The sequence below is a fragment of the Rhineura floridana genome, chromosome 18 (assembly GCF_030035675.1).
Source record: "Rhineura floridana isolate rRhiFlo1 chromosome 18, rRhiFlo1.hap2, whole genome shotgun sequence".
Taxonomy (NCBI): domain Eukaryota; kingdom Metazoa; phylum Chordata; class Lepidosauria; order Squamata; family Rhineuridae; genus Rhineura; species Rhineura floridana.
The window spans coordinates 7061246-7082460 of NC_084497.1; the positions used below are offsets into that span (position 1 = coordinate 7061246).

Genomic DNA, 21215 nt, shown 5'->3' on the forward strand with positions numbered 1-21215 from the left:
ACACACACACACAGGATTTTAAGCCAATTTTGACTTAAATCTCTTGGAGGTATGTTTTTTGTTTTGTTTTCAGAGTTTAACATTCTCTAACCTTAACTGATGGATTAAGTAGTGATTGTGTTATGAAGCACAAGTTTTCACCCTGTTTGTATCAGCTGGACCCCCATATACCTTTGAAAGCAATTTTATTTTCCTCAGTTTAGCTGTGCTGTTAGTGACCCTAAACCTTACTTAGTGAAACCATCGCAGCTAAAATTGGGGGGCTTGAAACACTACGGAAAAATTGACCCCTTTATTGCAGGAGAATACACAAAGAACAGAGGTATAGTGGCCATATATGTATCTTATAAAAAATACTCCTTTGGTGTTGATGAAAGTACCAGAATCATAGGACAATTTAAATACTTTTCAACTCTCTAAAATTTGGCTATCTCTAGATGTTGCTAGAAATGTAATAGCTATTGATAAGATTTCTTTTTTTTAAAAAAAATTAAAAAGCAGGGTCTTGGGCAGAGATCAGGGTCTCGGGTCGTATGGAAGAAGCTTTCATGCGTAGAGCATTATGCATGAAGTCTGTGTCAGCACACTCCTTTTTTCAAAGGGTTACATGGTGGGGCATAAGGATCTCCCTTCTAGCTAGCTAGACCGTTGGTTTTAGCATCATAGAATAATAGAGTTGGAAGGGGCCTGTAAGGCCATCAAGTCCAACCCCTGCTCAGTGCTGTCTGTTCTGACTGGCCGGTGCTCTCCAGGATTTCAGATCGGGGATTTCCCCCCCCCCCCCCGGGCCTTACCTGGTGATACTGGGGTTTGAACCCAGAACCTTCTGCATGTCAACCAGTCACTCTGCAGCTGAGCTGTGATCCATCCCCTTACATGTGCAGTTAAGATTCCAGTCCTCAGGGTTCTGAATAAAAGGGCTGATTTCAATAGGAACGTCAGAAGCTGCCAAACCAGACCAAAACACTTTAGGCAATGCTTTAGCCCATGTCTTTTTCAGAGGGCTAGAAAATCAGGAACCTGCCTCATAGTCAGATAATTGGCCCATCTAGCTCAGTATTTTCTACTCTGACTGCCAGCAGCTCTCCAAGGTTTCAGGCAGGGGACTTTCCTAGCCCTAGCTGGAGGTGCCGACGGTTGAACCTAGGGCCTTTTGGCCCCAAGCACATGGGCCTCGCCACTGAGCTACGTCGCCCGAATTTGGGCTGTTGCATGTCTTCAAGACAGGTTTTCAACTTCTGCGGTAGAGTTGCCTTGAATTTACCCCAGTAAGAAAGGTGGGATAGGAAATTAATGAATAATCCTAGCATTGCCACGTTGTCTGTTACCGCTGGGACCAAGCTGCTGTTCTCCACGTCCTTCGTTAGAAAGGAGAGTTTTAATTTTTCTAAAGAGAGCCCTAAAATGACTCGTGTCTTGTGTGGAGGTGGGGAGGAGGTTGGCGAACGTTCAAGTGTCCTATGCCTGCGAAGGTCTTTCCCTGCTAATTATAGATGGTTGTGTTAAGCTTTGAACTGCAGGTGTTCAGAAAGTCTTTTTTTTCTTTTCTTTTTTAAAAAGGCAGATTTCAATGAAACTCGTGTGGTGGTTAAAGCAATTTTTCAGTTGTGTTTCCAGTAACGTTTTCTCGACTCGCTACAGCTTGTGACAGGCGGGGATCTTGTTTCTCCTGGCGAGGCTCCTGTGCCCTTAACAGTGCCTGGAATTGGGGGTCGCCGGTGTGGTGTGCCCAGATGCTGCTTGACCTCCATCTTCCGCCATCCCTGACCATTGGCCATGCTGGCCGTTGGAGTCCAGCGGTGCCTGGGTGGGCCACTGCTTTCTCATCCCTTATGTGGGGAAGAGGCATTCTTCACTCTTCAGGAGGGAATGCCTCTTCTGAACAGAGTCATTCTTCCGACTCTTGTGTGCAGTCAGGAGATGAAGGATGGGGGAAAGCTGTAGCTCAGTGGTAGAGCACCTATACAGGCAGAAGGCCCACGGTTCAGTCCCTGGCCTCTCTAGATAGGGCTGGGAGAAACCCCTGAATCCAAAATCCTGGAGATTTCACTGCCAGTCAGTGTTAACAGTACTAAGCTAGGGGAACTAGATGAGTTGGCTGGTCTGACTCAGTATAGGAGAAGCTGCACCTGCTCTTATGCTGGGGAACGTGTAGCTGTTCTGGCTGCTGGAGTCCAGGAACATCTGAGAGGCACCACCATGGCTACCCCTGGCTAAAGACATGGCCTAAAAATGGGGGGAGATCACCACCAACCACCCCCAGCAAGGGCACTCTTCCCAAAGCTTCACTTTTAAGATTTGAAGTTCAGAGATCCTCTTTGTTTTCAGGGCTAAATAAATGAATAAAATTCTGCTAGTACATCGACTCCAAAGCTTGGCTGGACTGGCGGTGGAGAGATTTTGATCGGTTTGGGGCCAGGCTGCTCTTCTCTCAATCTTTGGGTGGAAGGTAGGGTGGTTTCCCTAAGCTGGGCCTTATCTCTGCTTTTCAAGGGGGGGTAGAAGCGACAGACTTAAGAAACTGATTAAAAGAGAAAAGATGCCGCCTTGTATAATAGATCTTTTCCTAGAAGTCTTTTAGCTGTGTTTTGGTCTCCTCTGAAAAGGCTACTAGTTTGGTTGAGCGTGAAATTGGACTCTCGTTCCTCATTTGGCTCTTTCTGTCTGAGAATGCAGGTATGAATGTATGCCTGTCCAGTCAAGCTTGGGCAGTTATTTCCAGCTAACAACGGTCCTTGCCAAATGCGTCCGGAGCAGCATCCCTGAGTAGCTGCGATGGGCGCTGGCTCACCTCTTGAAGCAACCTTTGCCCCTTTCTCTAGGGTGAGGGCAGGTTGGTTGCTGGGTGAGCAATTAGGCCTGAGAAGATGGTGGGGATTGGTGTATCCACTTCTGCTTTACATTTATCTATTACATTGCATCCCCCCCCCCCGCTTTTCAGATAATTAGTGTCTCCCAAAGCAAATCACATGATTTTAGAGGGAGAGAGAAAGAGAGTCAGGCTTCAGAAGACACAAGGGGAAAGGAGTTCTTTAAAGCCATGAGCCAGCATTTATATGCTGTTCCGGCAAAGCCTGATCTTCCCTGGCGGATGCTCTTGCTTGAATAGCAGACGGCGGCTTTTGGCCTATGGACAGGGCCTTTCCAGCACTGTGGCTTTTCCAGAAAATTTTCAGTTGGAAGATATTCGGGATTTCCCCCCCCCCCTACAAAGTAGGGTAATTTCCATGGTGGAAATGTTCAGTTTTTTATGCCTCTTCTAAATGGAGGCGTTCTTCCATCTCTTGTACACAGCAGGGAAATGTGGCTGCTTATTATTTTACATAAGGCTCCCCCGCCCTAGAGGGTGTTCCACTTTGGCACGCCTCTGTTGCATGGCTTTAGTGCACAGAGCGAACATCTCTGCCAGCGGCGAAGCTTGCCTAATGCTCCATTTGCAGCTGGCATCCATTCGTCGTTACCAAGGAACTTACGAAATGGGATTTTTTTTTTTCGTGGAACAATAAAGTGCTGAGAGTTTTTCCGCCTCACATCACTGGTCACCCACCCCACTTCTGCGGTCTCGGCGCAACTGGCAGCTGGAGCAGAGTCTGCTTTTTGGCAGCGATGGGAAGCGTGAGCTCCCTGCAGCCCGCTCTTTCTCTAGCCGATGCATGGAGCCGGCTTAGTCTCTTTGTGGTGATCTTGCAGGGAGCCTCCTGGTGGTGCTTGGCTGATGGCAGAGGCCAGAATATGCCTCCTTTCTGATCTATGTCCCTTGAGCACCCCCCGCCCCATGATGGCATGCAACTCCCTCATGTTGCAGAAAGCAGGGAAATCCCACCATGCCCCCCGTAAGGAGAAGGCCAGCTTTTCAGGTGAAGTGTTGCAGGTTCCCCTCCCACACACACACACACACTTCAGCACTGACTGCCCCCTCCAAGCTTTCGAAATGGAGCCCCAATGGGCTTCCTGCATTGAGCAGGGGATTGGACTTGATGGTCTTATAGGCCCCTTCCAACTCTACGATTCTGTGATTCTATGAAGGCAGATGGAAGCATAACTTACCTATTTTGCTTTGGGCTGGCCCACCTTGCGTGGCTGTTGGTGTTGGAGGAGAGCTTTGCGCATACCATGGACTGCGAAAAAGACAAATAATTGGGTGTTAGAACAAATTAAACCAGAACTGTCACTAGAAGCCAAAATGACGAAACTGAGGTTATACTTTGGACACATCATGAGAAGACATGATTCACTAGAAAAGACAATGATGCTGGGAAAAACAGAAGGGAGTAGAAAAAGAGGAAGGCCAAACGAGAGATGGATTGACTCCATCAAGGAAGCCTCAGACCTGAACTTACAAGGTCTGAACAGGGTGGTTCACGACAGATGCTCTGGGAGGTCGCTGACTCATAGGGTCGGCATAAGTCGAAATTGACTTGAAGTCACATAATAACAACCCCTTGCTGAATACAATTGAATACGTATGGTTGTGCATCCCTTGTTTATTTTTTGTTTCGATTTACTTTCAACATTTCTAATCTGCCTTTCTGCCAAAGCACTTGGTTTAACTTTATTTAGGATGTTGCTTTCTGCAGAGTCAGAGCCTGGCCCCCATACCATATAGGGTGTCTTGGCAGCAGCCTTCCAGGGTTTCAGACAAGGGTCCTTCCTTCCCTGTGTGGGGATTCAGCCTGGAACCTTCCATGTGCAGAACTCGTGCCCTACCACTGAGCTGTTTTTAGATATGTAAAAGATACGTAGTCCACCCTCTCTGTAAAACTCCCTGGGCAGCGTACAGTATAATGGTAAAGATCGTGCACATGTAGGTAGGTGTGCACATTTAGGGAAGACAGTCCATGCCTATTCATTTTTATTATTATATTTATGTCCCACCTTTCCCCCAGGGAGTTCTCCCGCTCCTGATTTTATCCTCGCACAGAAAAAAAAACCCTGTGAGGTAGGTTGCGTGCGTTTGAGAGACAGTGACTGGCCGGAGGTCACCCAAGCAGGGATTGGAACCCTGGTCTCCCAGGTCCTCGTCCAACACTCTAACGGCTACCCTTCACTGGCTCTCTCACAGTCTAATAGGTGTGATACGAAAGGAAAAAAGAATGGGGAGGGAAGAGGAAAGCAAGCTGCTTCTGCACTGGCTGATGGATGGGATCACCTTGCTCTCCCCTTTGCCCTGATGATCTTCCTGAGAGAGAGGGATCACAGTTTAGAAGTGCACAAAGAGCAGTGATCTACAGATTCAGCAGAGTGGTCAATTTTCCCAGAGGAAGCAAAGTCAGGCACCAGCTCTCCCACACTCCTACATAACAAAGCCACATAGCGGCCCAGCCGAACGACTGCTGGCGAAGCCGTTCTAGGAGTGGGGGAGCCATTTCGGAGTGGGTCCCAACCAGGCCGATGGAGGGGACCTCACCAACTCACTTTTTTCCTCTGATAGGCCCGGGGGAATGGCTGATGATGCGGCAGTTTTCAGAGCCCACCAGGCTGATGGAGAAGCTCTGGCTGGCTCACCTCTCCCTGTGATACAGCGAGGGAGAATGGCTGCTGCCTAGGGTGTTCTGAGAATGAAGGAGCCATACAGCAGTTGACCCTAGCCAGGCCAATGGAGGAGGTCTCTTTGATGCAGCCTGGCAGAATACTAGGAATGAGGTTGATTCTAATGTTTTCTCCCCCCCCCCCCTTTCTGCAGGTTGCGGCTATGACCCGTACAACCCAGAACTTCCCAAGCCCGTGCTGCGAAGCCGGAATGGCGCCTTGGAGGAGATCGCAGAGGCGGCTCCCGGCATCCTGGAGCTCGAGCTGGTCAACAAGGCCATCGAGGCCGTCAAGAATGAAGTCGAGCGGGAGCAGAAAAAGTACAAGGAGCTCTTGGAGACAACCAAGGAGTACAGCTCGTCCGAGCCCCCTTTGCTCGCTACGAAGGCTGCCGGGTCAGCAGCAACCACCTCGTTTCCTGCCTTGGAATATACCCCAGCTGGCTACAATCCGGGCGGTAACACCGACTACAACCCCACTCCGCTTGGAGCGGCTGCTCGCAGCCGTTCCAGCAAGTACACCCTGGATTCTTTTGACAAAGCAAAATGCAAGGGGAGCTCGCTGGAGTATGTCCCCACGATAGTCACGCAGCCAAAGAGGTACAGCTGCCCTGCGGCAAATAGCAAATACACCGTCGACAACTCCAAACCTTCGACGGACTTGGAGTACGACCCTCTTTCGAATTACTCCGCTAGGCTCTTGAGCAAAGCCAAGGAAGAGAAAGGGACCAAGCGGAAAAGGGCCCCCGATCCCGGGGAGGCGTATTCGCCTTCGCTGAAGAAGCATTGCGATGTGGGCAGCAGCCACGAGCCGGTCGCCAGGTTCTCCGACTCGGAAGAGGAGCGTGAAGCGGCTCCCATCCTCCCTCTGAAGTCCAAAGGGGGTTCGGAAAGCAAGCTGATGGGCGGGGCGATCGCCGGAGAGAAGGGGACTTGGCGGATGGATTCTGGTTCTCGGCAGATGAAAGAGACGGCAGTGCAGTACGATATGGGAGACATCGAGAGCCCTCAAAAGAGTGTCGTCAGAGACTCCCCGGAGAAGGATGCCAAGCTGTCCAAAGGGCCCCCCAGCAAGGACACAAGTGAGGGAGAGAAAAGCAAAGGGGGGTTGAAGGACAAGACGAAAAAGAAAAACGCCGATGACCATGCAGCAGACGGTAAGAAAAAACACAGCAACGTTGCAGACAAGGAGAAGGTGGAGACGAACGCACAGCGCAGAAATGGGGAGAGGAGAGAGGAGAAGCGCACCAAGCCCCATGTCGACGGGCATGTGAAGAAGCGGGACGAACACCCCAAATCTGCCAAGGCAGCTGGAAGTGAGGGAAACTCGGGCGCAAGCGGGAACGTCGTCAAAGGATCCAGCGCCGAGAAAGCAGGCAATAGCAAGCAAGAAAGGAAGGCAAAGGCCAGGGACTCGAAAATCAAGGCCGAGACTAGGCGGGCCGAAGGCAAAGACCGGAAAGGGAAGCAGCCAGCCTCAAAGAGGCCCAAGGAGAAGCTGGCCATCTCCTCAGGCAAAGGGAACTCTGACATCACGTGCAAGGCGAAACGCCGGGCGCTGAGCCACGCTGACCTCTTCGGCGACGAGAGTGGGGACGAGGGGCAGGCAGCGAAGCCTCTTCCTGCCGTGTTCGCGGATGTGAGTTCGGACTCGGACGGAGATGATAGCTGTTTCTTTTCACCTCAGGACAATGGGGTGACAAGCGTTAAGCAAGCAAAGATGTCCAAAGCTGCTCCCTCCTCCTCCTCCTCCTCTTCTTCTGATGAGCTTGATTATTCGGTCCTCGAGAACGACCTGGACTTTGAGTCTGACCCAATGGAGGAGTGCCTTCGGATTTTTAACGAATCGACTGACATCAAAACGGAAGACAAAGGCAGGCTGGGAAAGCAGGTAAAAGGTTTTGGGGGGGAGTTGCCTAGCCTCGCAGCCTGCTCCTTGGGAGGCAGTCCCTCGGATTTCAGCGGGACTTGCTCTCGGCTAACGGCGTGTGGGGTCGCACGCCCTTAGCCGTTCCTGGAGTTTAGTTTTTCTAGTCAAGAAATCAGAAGAAGGCTAGGACTAGGGAGGGCAGCTAGGAGAGAACTAGAAAAGGTCCTCAAATGCCAAAGTCAGGATCATTCAGACGATGTGAGAGTTACAGTGAAAAAAGCGGATAAGAGCAAAATCAACTCATTTGAAACGTGGTGTTGGAGGAGAACTTTGTGCATACTATGGACTGTGAAAAAGACAAATAATTGGGTGTTAGAACAAATTAAACCAGAACTATCACTAGAAGCCAAAACGATGAAATTGAGGTTATCATACTTTGGACACATAATGAGAAGACATAGAATCATAGAATAGTAGAGTTGGAAGGGGCCTATAAGGCCGTCAATTCCAACCCCCTGCTCAGTGCAAGAATCCAAATCAAAGCATTGATTCACTAGAAAAGACAATAATGCTGGGAAAAACAGAAGAGAGTAGAAAAAGAGGAAGTCCAAACAAGAGATGGATTGATTTCTTAAAGGAAGCCATAGACCTGAACTTACAAGATCTGAACAGGGTGGTTTAAAACAGATGCTCTTGGAGGTCGCTGATTCATAGGGTCGCCATAAGTCGTGATCGACTTGAAGGGAATACTATAGTCATCCTCATTTGCCCCGAACTTTCTCTGAAGTTTATCTGTTGCACCAATACATTAATGAAACCTTGGTGAAGCCGAGTATACCAGAAAGCAGAGACAGGGAACCTGTAGCCCTCCAGACTTTGGCTGGATTCCCAACTCCCATCACCCCCATCATTGGCCATGCTAGCTGGGGCTGATGGGAATTGTAGTCCAGCAACATAGGGAGGGCCGCGGGCTCCCCACCCCTCATCTGAGAAGCAGCAACCTCTCCTGCTTGCAAGAATTGGAAGAAAGTCCCTATTTAGAAGAGGCATTCTGCCCTAAGAGCGGGGTATGCCTCTTCTCAGGCCGGTTAGATTGGAACCTTGGGCCTTCCGTATGTTGCCGGCGTACAGCTCCCGTCGTGTCTGACCGTTGGGCCATGCTGGCCACAGCTGATGAGGGTTGGTGTCCGGCAACATCTGGTGGGCCGCAGGTTGCCCCATCCTCGACGTTACTGGTAAGTGGCTGTAATTACATACAGAAGATTTATGAGGTGAGGGCAAGTGGGTCTTGTGGTCGCTTCTGCTTCCTCATATGAAGGCTTCTGTGACGTGACCTCTTCTCTCCCCTGCGCCCACCAAGGCCAACCGTATTGTCCTTGGTGAAGCAGCCCCTAGCAGCTTGGATCTTGTAGATCATCTGCTTTGCATGCAGAAGGTCCCAGGTTCGAATTCCTGGCATCATCAGGTAGGGCTGGGAGAGACCTCGCAGTCTGAAGGCTTGCTGCCAGTCAGTGTAGAGAACACTGAGCTAGAAGGCCCGACTTGGTATCAGGCAGCTTCCTACGTTCCTATTTCAATCCTCTCTCTGCCATGAGGACTAGAACCTTTCTTTATCTTTAGGGGGCAGAGTTGTAGCTCAGTGGCAGAGACCGGCTTTGCGTGCAGAAGGCCCCAGGTTCAAGTCCCCGGCTTTCCCAGGGAGGGCTGAAAAGGACCCCTGTCTGCAGCCCAGGAGAGCCACTGCCAGTGAGTGCAGGCATTATTGAGCAAGATGGGTCAGCGGCCTGACTCAGTGCAAGCCGGCTTCCCATGTTTCTAAGCGGCTTCCCTTTTGTGGTTCTCTTATTGTGGGGCAAGACTCCACAAAAGGCAACCTGTAGAGCCGAAAGTTACTGCTTCCTGTCTCTCTCTCCCCCCCCCCCCAGCCATCAAAGGAGGAAGAGACCGAGGAAAAGGCAGCGGGAGACAGTTTAACCACGCTCTTTCCTGGTCAGAAGAGGAGGATCTCTCACGTCGCGAAGCAAGGAAGTGTAAGTGGATGTCGAAGCGGTGAGCCTCAAGGGAGCCTGGCTGCAGCCGGGCCGAAGGGGGCCCATCTAGGCCAGCAAAAGCTGGAAGTGCCCAACGAGGCGGCCGTTACGGGAAGCACGACCGGAGCGCCCCCGCGGTTGTCCCCCCTCCCCATGTGATTCCCAGCAACTGGCATTCAGAGGCCTCCGACGCTGGAGGTGGTCATTCTGGCTAGTGGCCGTTGATAGCCTTATCCTCCATGAATCTGTCTGACCCCTTTTAAAAGCCATTCATCTTAACGCCAGGAGAGCCCTTCGGCAGCTGGATCAGGCCAAAGAGGGCCCCGTCTAGCCTGACCCCCTGTTCTCACAGCGGCTAACCAGATGCCCCGAAGGGAAATTTGAAGGGGTGGGGAAGCGGGGGGTTCCCCCCAAACCTGTTTTGTTACCTCCACCGTTTTGTTGGAACACAAGTAAATGCAAGCGACCACGTTTAGGTAGAAGCGTCCGTGCAGTGGCCAGTTGAGAAGAGCAGAGGTCCTTCATGTTAGTCACAGCCATGCTCCATCCCCCCTTTTTTGCTGCGGGGTTGAGAATGAGATCCTTGTCCCTAGGTGCCAGTCAGCGTGAAAGGGGAGAGTGTTAGCTACTGAGAAGAGTCTTATCAGTGGCCAACTCACCTCCTTTCACTCCGACGGGCTCCAATCAGCAGGAAAGGACAAGGAGGCATGCGAGAAGATTCTTTTCAGTGGCTAATGCCCCCTGTCATGCTGATTGGCTCACAGGGTGCTGAGATATAGGGACCCTACTGAGACCCTGCTCCCAGAAAAGGAAAGGGTCTTAGACCTCTCCCCCCCCCCCGAGACCCTGGATGACTACACCCCTGGGTAGATATCTCTGAAGCTTCTGAATATTCAGATTTGCCTGGTATTCTTAGCATTGACCTGTGAACTCTGGTGCTTTGCCAAAATTTTGCACATTCATGCATATATATATATATATATATATATATATATATATATATATATATATATATATATATATATATATATATATATGCACACACACGCACACAATCAGATAAGCATAATCAGATAAGCATCTAGGCCATGGATGGGGAGCCTTTGATCTTCCAGTTGTTGTTGGACTCTAGCTCCCATCAGCCCCAGCTAGCCTGACCGATGCTCAGGAGCTATGGGAGTTGGAGTCCAGCAACATAACGGCAGGCACCAGATTCCCCAACTCTGCTCTGAGAAGTAAGGTCCCCCTCTCTCGGCAGAATGCCTCCTCTCCATCCTTTCCACTGCAGAAACCCTGTGCTCTCTCTCCCCCCCACCTCCAATTTCCTTTTCACAGAATTTTTGACTCCAGAGTTTTAAGGCAACATTTTCTAAAACTCTGGGGGCTCTTCATGGCTTGAATTTACTTAGGTGTGCGCGTGTTGTCTTTTCAAGTGAGGCGTGCGCTCACCCCTTTCCTCCTCACCCTGCCGCAAGTCTGCGGCCGCTTTGTTTTGACAAGTGAGGCCCTCGCCAGTGGCATTCTGGCCGACGGAGTGTCCTTTGCCCATCCCTCCGTTAAGTCCTCACCACCACTGAAGAGATAAGGGGCGAGGGTGAAATGGGTTGGAAATCCCGAAACTCAAACATTTGCAGCTGTTCGCAAGCTGCTTTGCCAGAGAGTTAGAGGCAGAGTAGCGGAGAGGAGAACCTGGAGGCCCAAGGCAGCCAGTAGTGGCTGGTGGGGCGCTAGGCAGGGCGCCCAAGCAGTAGGCGGAGTCAGAGCCAGTGAGAGGCAGAGCCAACTCATTCTAGTTTTACCTCCTCCTCTGTGCTGAATTTTACAAAGGTAACACTGAGACTGAGGGTGGGGAAGGTGACAGGCAGCGCCAACCCCTGGACTGGCTGTAAGGAGGAGGGAAAAAAACCCAGGCAGGTGAAGGTTGGCTTGAAGGTACATAGAGGTTGGGAGGGCAGTGTTCCATTTGCCCTAACAGACCAGCTTCCGCATCTACTCAGTCTTGATGACAGTCGGAGAGGAGAACAGGCAGATTGGATGCTGCTATTATTATTATTATTATTATTATTATTATTATTATTATTATTATTATTATTCTAGTGATATTATTATCACTAGAAGCTAAAATGATGAAACTGAGGTTATCATACTTTGGACACATCATGAGAAGACCTGATTCACTAGAAAAGACAATAATGCTTGGAGAAACAGCAGGGAGTAGAAAAAGAGGAAGGCCAAACAAGCGATGGATTGATTCCATAACGGAAGCCACAGACCTGAGCTTACAAGATCTGGACAGGGTGGTTCTTGGAGGTCGCCGATTCATAGGGTCGCCATAAGTTGTAGTCACTTTAGCTGGTGTTTTTATCGCATGTCGGAGTGAGTCGGTGGATGGAGCCAATCTTTCTGGCCCTTCTCTTCGTGGGTTCAAGGTCAGGCTGTCATTTGCGGGGCTGAACCCGCGAGGCCCCGTGCCACCGATTCAAACCAAGCATCTTGCTTTCCATGCAGGCTGACGCCCTGATCAAGCCGGTTGTCCGTCCGTACCGCCCCCCGACTGCCCAAGAGGCCTGCTACCAGCGGATCCAACTGGCCCAGAAGCAGGCGGCCCAGCTGGCTCAGCTGGCCCAGCAGCGGTTGCCTTCGTTGTCGCCGAGAGGCTCCATTGCGACGCACAAAGGAGAAAAGAAGCGGATTGCCCACGTGCCCAACGCGGCTCTGCCTGCCGTCTCCAAGTGCGGTAAGTTGGCGGGGGAGAGGGAGACTTTCTGTTGGAGCAACAGAATTACTGTGCTGCGTTTTTAACGTTAGCGATGATCAGGGAGGGCCTGGTTTGTGGGGGGAGACCGTCCACACATGCTTTTTCTCCCTGCCCTCTTTAGTCGTTGGGAACTAGCGATCACTTTCAAAACTAATCTGGTTCAGGATTTGCCCAGCTTGTAACACTTGGGTGTATTCAGAACTGAGCATTGTTTTCACCCATTGGATGTTCTTCCCTGGTTCAGAATGTCTCATTGAGATCCTGCACATACCAGATCTGAGTTGGATCATGAGCCTTCACTGAGGATATCCTAACTTGCAGCCCTCTAGACCAGCATTTCCCAACCAGTGTGCATCCAGCTGTTGTTGGACCACAACTCCCATCAGCCTCAGCCAGCATTGCCAATGGTCAGGAAAGATGGGAACTGTGGTCCAACAACATCTGGAGGCACACTGGTTGGGCAAGGCTGCTCTAGACATTCTCAGCTCGAGCCGCCTGCATGGCCGATAATGGAGGATGATGGGAGTTAGAGTCCAGCAACATTTGGAGGGCCACCTCTGGTCTAAACTCTGACTTCAAGGACTGGTCAAGGACATGAACGGTAGCCACACGAAATGGAGCCTCTCTGGCCCTGGGCAGCCTACCTGCAAATACAAGAGGCTGTGGCAAAACAACCGGACAACGGCTGTTCCACCGTGCCCCTCCCTCTTGGAGGCATCTGGTTGGCCATTTATGATGACTCTGTGCAGGTTTCAGGTTCAGTGGCAGACCACCACTGAATGCCAGTTATTAAGGAAGAACAACGACAGAGGGACGTTCCCTTGGGGGCCTCCCAAGGTTATCTTGGCCGGCCAACGTGAGAAGCGCCTTGCAGGATAAGGCAAAAAGCTTAAAATGACGCCTGATTGAAATCCTTGCCGATTCTCTTTGGCTGCGTTGAGCGAACTGATTCCCCCCAGCTTGTCCTGCAATGTGTTGCTCAAGCTGCACCAGAGCTAGGCCACGGTTGTTGTTATGCCGTCTTTATTTAATTCATTAAATTGATATACCGCCCTTCCTCTGAGAAGGAGTCCGGAGAGGCAGTAGTGTTAATGTTAATGTTTATTTATACAGAAAAAGTAAACAGGAATATAAAAATACGTCAACAAGGCAATACATTGTACAAAAAATTAAATAAAAAAAAAGTTTCTAATTTCTACCTAAAATACTGAAGGTGAATAATTTGTAGCGCAACTCTACTTTTGCATGAGAATAGGCTTATTGTACACTGGGGTGGGTGGGGAACAGCACTTTGAACTGCTTTGAATCCTTGATTGGTTTAGGGAATGCCCCACATGACAGTGGCTAAATTCTACAGCAGTGACCAGTTCTGAACGTACTGGAGAATTACCTAGTTGATTCACAAACCCTTGAGTGCCTTTCATCGGAGGGATGCAATAACGGTGTATCTTGTCATCAGAATCCATCTGGTTGGTGCCACTGGTGGGGCGGAAAGCAGGGAGCCCAACATTAGATGGAGCCAGGGCCAATGGCAGGCAGAGCCAACTCGTTTTATTCTGGTCACCCCACCTTGCTGCCTGCTGAGTTGTACAGCAGCTCACAGCCAGCCCCCCTCCCCACCGGACTGGTTGTAAGTAAGAAGACAAGCAGTTAGGGGCTGGCTGAGGTTGACCGGGCAGTGCCCCATCCACCCTCAGGGTCCAGCCTTCGGGGTTCTTATGTGCACCAGCAATAGATGTTTATTTATTATTTATTTATTTAATTAATTTAATTTCTATACCGCCCAAAGCCAAAAGGCTCTCTGGGCGGTGTACATAAAAGTAAAACAGCATAAAATACAAATTAAATGTACAAATCCTTCGGAAGAAGCCCAGAAATATGAAATCCAAACGGGCAATCAAGTCAGGGGAAGGAAAATGGCAGTGGAAGTGAAGCCGAAGCAGTAAGCCAAAGAGTGTCCTAACTTGGGATCTCTCAAGGTGGAGTTAGTTACCAGCCCATCTCCAGATTTGGATTGCAACTCCTGCTGTCCCTGGCCATTGGCTGTGGGAGTCCAATGGTAGGGAGGAGAGCCTGGCTGGGAGTCCAGAGTCTGTGAGTTCAAATCCCCGCTCGTGTCTCCTGGTGTCAAGGGCCAGCTAAAGAGCACCCCCACAGCGAGTGGCTCAGGGGTTATGTGCCCTGCCCACCTGTGCATCCGTGGGCAAGCTGCAGAGTCCCAAGGAGCCCAGTTGCGGACAAGGAAGGGGCCGGCTTGTGCAGCTGTGGCAAGCTGAGCAGGCCCTCGCCAGCTGGGGAGGACTAGCCTCAGAGGGAGGCGATGGTGAACCCCCTCTGAACACCGCTTACCATGAAAACACTATTCATAGGGTAGCCATCAGTCGGGGTTGACTTGAAGGCAGTCCAGTTCATTTTTCAACGACCATGAATATTGTGCGCTTGCTCGGTAGCAGCTGTGGGGAGCCTTTGGCCCTCCAGAAGTTGCTGATTGACAGCTCCCAGCAGCCATCATGGTTAATGGCCAGGAATGATGGGGAGTTGTCATCCAGCAACATCTGGAGGGCCAAAGGTCCCCCACGCTAGCTCAAGAGCATAAGGAGAAGCTTGAAGGGATCTGGGGTGGGCCACCTGCTCTGGTCTTCTTTGGGGCAATCGCTGGGAAGGTCCGTGACAAATTGGCTGCGCCTGCCTTTGTCCTGCTCCTGAGTCTTGGGCAAGCTTCGGTTTCGTTCTCCATGTTGTCACCATTTTCTTCCTTTCCCCCCCTGCGTGCTTCCAGGCCCCGGAAGTCTTCGGAAAACCGGTCTGCCTGGGAGTGTAACATTTTCCAACGGCGCCGAGGCTCTGTCCCTGAAAGCTCGCACGCTTGCCGGAATGGCGTCCAAGACGACGACCACAGGCGTCCCGAAAAGGGTAGCACATGCTCCCACACTGCAGGTATAACCTCCCGCTCCTCCCCTGGAATCCCTTGGCAAGAGAACGCGTGGAGCATGTGCAGAGTGTTAACTCTGTCTTACCAGAGACCTCTGTGTATGCAGAATGCCCCAGGGTTGCGTCCTTCTAAGTTTTATTCAGAGCAGACCCGCTGATATTAATGGACCTAAGTGAGTTGTGTCCACTGATTTCAACGGGTCTTCTCTGACTAGGACTAATGCCCCGGGCTCCTTTGGGAAGAAGGGCGGGATATACATTTTTTTTTTTTTACAATAATTTTTATTCAAATTTTCATAAAACATAGAAAACAAAATCATAAAACATTCAAAGACCAAAAAACAAAACAAAACAAAAATGATTAAACAAAAAAAAATAAAATGTTGACTTCCCATTTGTCACATATCAAATCAGTTATAGGTCTACAATATATAACAATCCTGTCTCTTAAATCATATTATAAAATCACTTTCCTCCAGTAGTTATCTTAATTAATCATCAAATCTCATAAACATTACTTTATTCTTTCCACAAAAAGTCAAAGAGAGGTTTCAATTCTTTAAGAAATATATCTATCAATTTTTCTCCAAATAAACATGTCAATTAATCCATCTCGTTAATAATTATAATAATCTTATTGTCATAACCATAGTCCAAATAAACATTTCGATTAATCCATCAGAATCTGTTAGGTCCAATAATTTCAATAGCCATTATTCCATTATCCCTATTAATTCCATCTTCCATCTTCAGTAGTCCTGTTAAGTCCAGTAATTTCAGTGTCCAATCTTCCATTATCAGTATTCCATAATAATCTTGCTGTTGTAGCCATAGTCATATAATAAGAGTCTGATGGGAATTTCCTCTATCCCAAATATTTTCTTGCCATCCATTCTGAATAAGTTGCTGAAATACTGTTGTAAAGTCATATCTCTGTTCTTCTTTTTTACAAAATGCACTGGCTCATCTCTTAAGAGTTTTTCCATTGTCACATGGCTGCAGTTAATTCCATAGATTTTCTCTATATCAAGCTCCATCACATCATTCCAGTCCAGAAGATTATCCAAGCCATTGATAACTTTATCGCTAATATCTTCATTAATTTCTTAAGAGATAACATTAAATTCCAAACAGTAGATTTTATTTCTAAAATCCATAAACTCCAGATCTTTTTCCAATTCCACATTTGTTCCAATCTCCAGGGCTTGTATCTTCCCTTTATTTTTTCTTTTCTCATCTCTGATCTCATTCTCCTCTCTCACAGGATCCCCTATTTCTTTAAGCTCCTGCGTCATTTTGCTCAGTTCAATTTTCAGCTCCTTACTACCCTGTCGCAGGGTTTGTTTCGTTATCTCAATCTCATCCATTATTTTCTGAAACATAATTACTTCCAGATTCTCAGCCACTTTCTTGATTGCCATTTTTAAAACCACGAAAACAAAGCAAAACAAAAATAAAGAAGAACCACTTCTTATTTCAGCAACAATTGGGTTAATATTCCAGGCTTGATGACATCACAGTATAAACAGAGCAACCTGCCTTATCTCTCTATGTTCAAGAATGCAAAACAAATTTAGTTCCCAGCATCAAAACAGTTAGTGGCGTCGTGAAGAAGCAGATTCGTCAAAATAAAATAGACCAAAAAGAGAATAGTCCCAGACAATATAATATTCCTCGGAATAGAAATCAGGAATAGAAATCCCTCTTCTGTTTATTATCTTTAGAATGCACTTCCAGGACAGCTTTTTGCGACAGAAACAGAGATAAGCTGTTAATTTCGTGAATAACAGAGAAGAGCTATATCTCACCCAGAAGTTGTCCAAAGCCGATCAATCTGACAAATCTCCTTTTGCTGCAACAATTTAAACCAAGTAAAAAAAATAATAGAAAGAAGGGTGCTTGCCTGTTAGTCCGTTCTCTCTTTAAAGAAAAGATAAACGTATCGCTTAAGCAGATAGAGCTTGTTAGGAAGTCCGTCCGGCATTGTTGGCTGGACCTTATCTCATAAATTAATGAAATCCAGTCCTCCCAACAAAAACAGGCTTTGAGGTTGATCTCTACGTTTCTCCCTGCCCGGGAGAAATTTCATCAGTCAAAAAAAAAAAAATGTTCTGACTGATTTATATCTGAATAAGCTTCTTTTGAGGCGGGAGCCCGTCCCAAAAGCAGGCACAAGCGAAGTCACCCTTCCCGGAAGTCGGCGGGATATACATTTAGATGATGATGGATACAACCCTATCTGTTGGCGTTAATTATTTTAGTGCACTGTAGAGGTGCGGGTGGGGAATCCTGTGCCATGCCCCCACCCGCCCCACTGACGGTTTCCAACTTCCATCATCGTCCCTGATTGTTTGCCATGGTGGCTTGGGCTGACGGGAGCCTCAGCAACATCTGGAAGGCATTAAGTTTCCCTAGCCCTGACCACATCTCCCCACATTGAACCAACCCAGAACCTGCACTCGTCTGAGGGCCCTTCTCTGTGTGCCTGCCCTCCCCCACTCCAAGGGATGTGCGGAGGATGGCGGCACGAGAACAGGCCTTCTCGGTGGTGGCCCGCTAGTTGTGTAACGCTCTCCCCAGGGAGGGATGCCTGGCACCATCTCTGCCTGTTTGTAGACACCAAGCAAAAATATTTTTATTCACCCAGGTCTTCAAAGCTTATGTGTCTGCATATTTTTAGTGGGGTAGGGATGAGCTGATTTGGCTTTTTATGCATAGTATTCTAGGTTGTTTTTATATCTGTAAGTTGCTTTGACATCATTCTTGGGGGGGGGGAAGGTGACATGATGTTGGTGATAACGAGAGAAGAGGCATTCCCCTCAAGAGGGAGTGCCTCTTCTAAATAGAGGTATGCTTCAATCTCTTGCATGCAGTAGGGAATGATACTTCTTAGGTCAGGGATGGGGAACATCTGTGGCCTTCCAGATGTTGTTGGACTAAAACTCATTTCATCCCCGACCCATTGACTCTGCTGACTTGGGCTGATGAGGGCTGTAATCTGTCTGGAGGGTACACAGCTTTTCTTCTCCTTGGTCTAGGTGGATAGCATCTCAGAAGGAAGGAAGGTGCTGCAGTGACTGAATTTCTCAAACTTTTTTTCTCTCCTGCTGCCCCCTCCCCCGGCCACCCTGCTCCTCTTTCTCTAGAGTGCGGCTTTAAAAAGGCCGGTTATTCCCACCGAGTTCGGCGCCAAGGTCCCCACCAACATCCGGCAGAGGTACCTCAACCTCTTCATCGACGAGTGCCTGAAGTCGTGCCCCTTGCAGCAGAAAGCATTTGACAAGGTTTGCGTCTTTCGGGAGGCGGGCGAAGGAGTGGCCGTTCATGGGGGCGGGGTTGTTGGTGGGGCAACATTTCTGAATCCTTAGCAGTTTGCCCCTCATTAACGTTAACTGCAGGCCCAAGGGGTAGATCATTCTTTGCCCAACCTGGTGCCTCTTGGGTGTTTCAGACCACAGCTTCCATCAGATCCTCCCTGCACATAGAAAGCTAGCATCTCAGGGAGAAGAATTCTAGGAAATTCTCCCTGGTGCTCTAGCTTTCTGAGAGCAGGGATTTTAACTTTGTGTGTGTGTATAGAGGGGAGTATAGAGATGTGTATAGAGGGGAGGTGTATAAAGGGATTTTAACTTTGTGTGTGTGTATAGAGGGGAGTACAGTCCAGAAAACTGGTTTGCCACCTCAAGGGTTTTAAAACCTTGAAAATCGTGTAAATGCGATGGTGTATTTACACACCGTTTCAACCCAGCCGTGCGGCTAAATCCACAGCAGTCACTTTCCCACACTCCACCCACATTGACTGACGTTTTATTTATTAATGCTGCTTTTCAGACACACATGCAAATGCACACAAAGCTGTCTCTTGAAGCAGAACTTGCCAATCAAAAGGTGCTGTATATAAATAATAAAATCCAGGGAGTAAGAGCCTCAGCCAGTCGCGTGGAGCTAATTCTCTCGCCAGAAGCGACTCGCTCAGTGGCTGTTTGTTTTTTTAATCTGGTGTCTTTTAATCACACTTGAAGATGAAGATCTCCACAAGAGGGCCAGTCCTGTTGTAAAATGTCTGTGGTGGAGCCTTCCACGCACCCACCCCCCTCCCCATCCCATTTGCGCACCTTAGGAGATGGTGTGCCGGTCCACTTTGGGGGACCTCCTGCCAGTTGCCTCGGCTGCTGCGGGGGCTTCAGTTGGGATCATTCCACATGCAGGAAGAGATCTCGAGGAAATCCTTATGGGTCAGCTTTCACACACACGCACACACCATCTCCTAATATTTTCAGGCAGACTGAATGGAGGGGCAGTCAGCGGCCGGTAAGAATGAGGGGGGCTACTGCCCCAGGCAAAGCTAAATGCCAGGCAACCTGGGCTTGTGTTCCTCCCCGGAAGCACTCACCAGTCCCGAATTCAGGATGTCGAGCTGGGCTGCCGGCGACCCCTCTTCTTGTGGCTTAAGTTGAGAGCCTCGAACTGAATGCGGCCCTCAAGGACGCTCTTGTCTTGCCCTCTCCCCATGCCGTGATTCTGCCCTGCTGGAAATGTGTCCGTGAACTCTGATCAGGGCTCCTACTTGCCTTGATGGAAAATTCAGAGAGGGCTGTGTGATTGTAGAGAAACTAGCCTGCTGTACAAAGGCGACGTTTACGTTTGTTTCTCCGGCCCCGCCCACCACTGGGACGTGGCCCTCGCAAAGCTGCCCGGAAGGGAGTTCAGCCATTGGGGCTGCAAAAGGTTCCCCCGTCCCTGTCGCCGTCACTGCAGTCGAGAGAACTGTCTGCTGAAACGTTGCCGTCCACAGGCTCTGGCAGAAGAGAAGGTGGTGTACGACCGCAGCACCAGCCGAAACATCTACCTGAACGTGGCGGTGAACACCCTGAAGAAGCTGAGGAGCTTGCTTCCCAGCCCCACGCAGGATGCACACAGTACGCGCTTTCAATTTCTTAATAATATTCCTTTCTTGGCCTTCGCCACAAAGTGAATTGCGCCATCAGTCGCTACTAACCTTGACGGCTCGGTTCGCCTTCGCTGCCGGAGGCGGCCAGCCGGCCTCTGAATCGCAAAGCAGGGAGAGTTGTGGTTGCGCTCAGGGTCATAGAATCATAGAACAGTAGAGTTGGAAGGGGTCTATAAGGCCATCTAGTCCAGCCCCTGCTCAATGCAGGAATCCTACTTAAAGTGTACCCAACAGGTGGCTGTTCTCCTTGTGGGCTTCCCTTTGGGGCGTCTGGTTGGCCACTTTGAGAACGGGACGCTGGACTAGACGGGGGACCCCTTGGGGCCTGCCATAATGCCTCTTGCTTGCTGGATGGAGAGGGGCATGTGTGTAGAAACTCTGGTTTTTGCATGAATGGAGTGTCGGCTACTGCGCCTACTCATCCCTTGCCCTGCCTCTGCCATGCTTGCACTGGCTGACCGGAGTTGTAATTCAGCAACTCCTGCTAGATATTGGGTGGCTGCCTCTGTTTCTAAGCCAGGTCAGTGTCACATTGATTGATTGATTAGTCGCCCATCTGGCTGGTTGTCCAGCCACTCTGGGCGACGTACAAAATAAAAACATACAAATACATTAAAACATTAAAAAATCTCAACAGCAGTAACATGGCTTCATTCTTAAATCCCTTCAGTCCCCTTTTTGCACATTAACCTGCAAGTTCTTTTTAAAGATCTGCTCCCACAAGACGCAGTAATGGCCACCAGCTTGGATGGCTTTAAAAGAAGATTAGACCAATTCGTGGAGGACAGAGCTATCAATGGCTACTAGCCATGATGGCTGTGCTCTGCCACCCTAGTCAGAGGCAGCATGCTTCTGAAACCCAGTTGCCGGAAGCCTCAAGAGGGGAGAGTGTTCTCGCACTCGGGTCCTGCTTGCAGGCTTCCCCCAGGCACCTGGTTGGCCACTGTGAGAACAGGATGCTGGACCACATGGGCCACTGACCTGATCCAGCAGGCTCTTCTTATGTTCTTAAGGTTTTATGTTTAGGTACATACTTTCTTCACATTTCCATATTTTAAAATTTGTTTTATCCTAAAACGCACGTTTATCTGAGCAGTTTGATGCCAACACCCTGGCACAGAGGGAACGCACTTGGGCCTTCGAATAA

General features: G+C 49.3%; 1 protein-coding gene across 3 annotated transcripts in view; it reads left to right on the forward strand.

Annotated features, from left to right (window-relative positions):
- REXO1 (RNA exonuclease 1 homolog) overlaps nt 1-21215 on the forward strand; it is a 41003-nt gene that overhangs the window by 6594 nt on the left and 13194 nt on the right. For all 3 annotated transcript variants that reach the window (XM_061600922.1, XM_061600920.1, XM_061600923.1), the window contains exons 2-7: nt 5684-7419; nt 9324-9428; nt 11937-12165; nt 14966-15123; nt 18264-18401; nt 19913-20036. In XM_061600922.1, the coding sequence (XP_061456906.1) occupies nt 5684-7419; nt 9324-9428; nt 11937-12165; nt 14966-15123; nt 18264-18401; nt 19913-20036 (2490 nt within the window). The remainder of the gene's footprint in view (nt 1-5683; nt 7420-9323; nt 9429-11936; nt 12166-14965; nt 15124-18263; nt 18402-19912; nt 20037-21215) is intronic.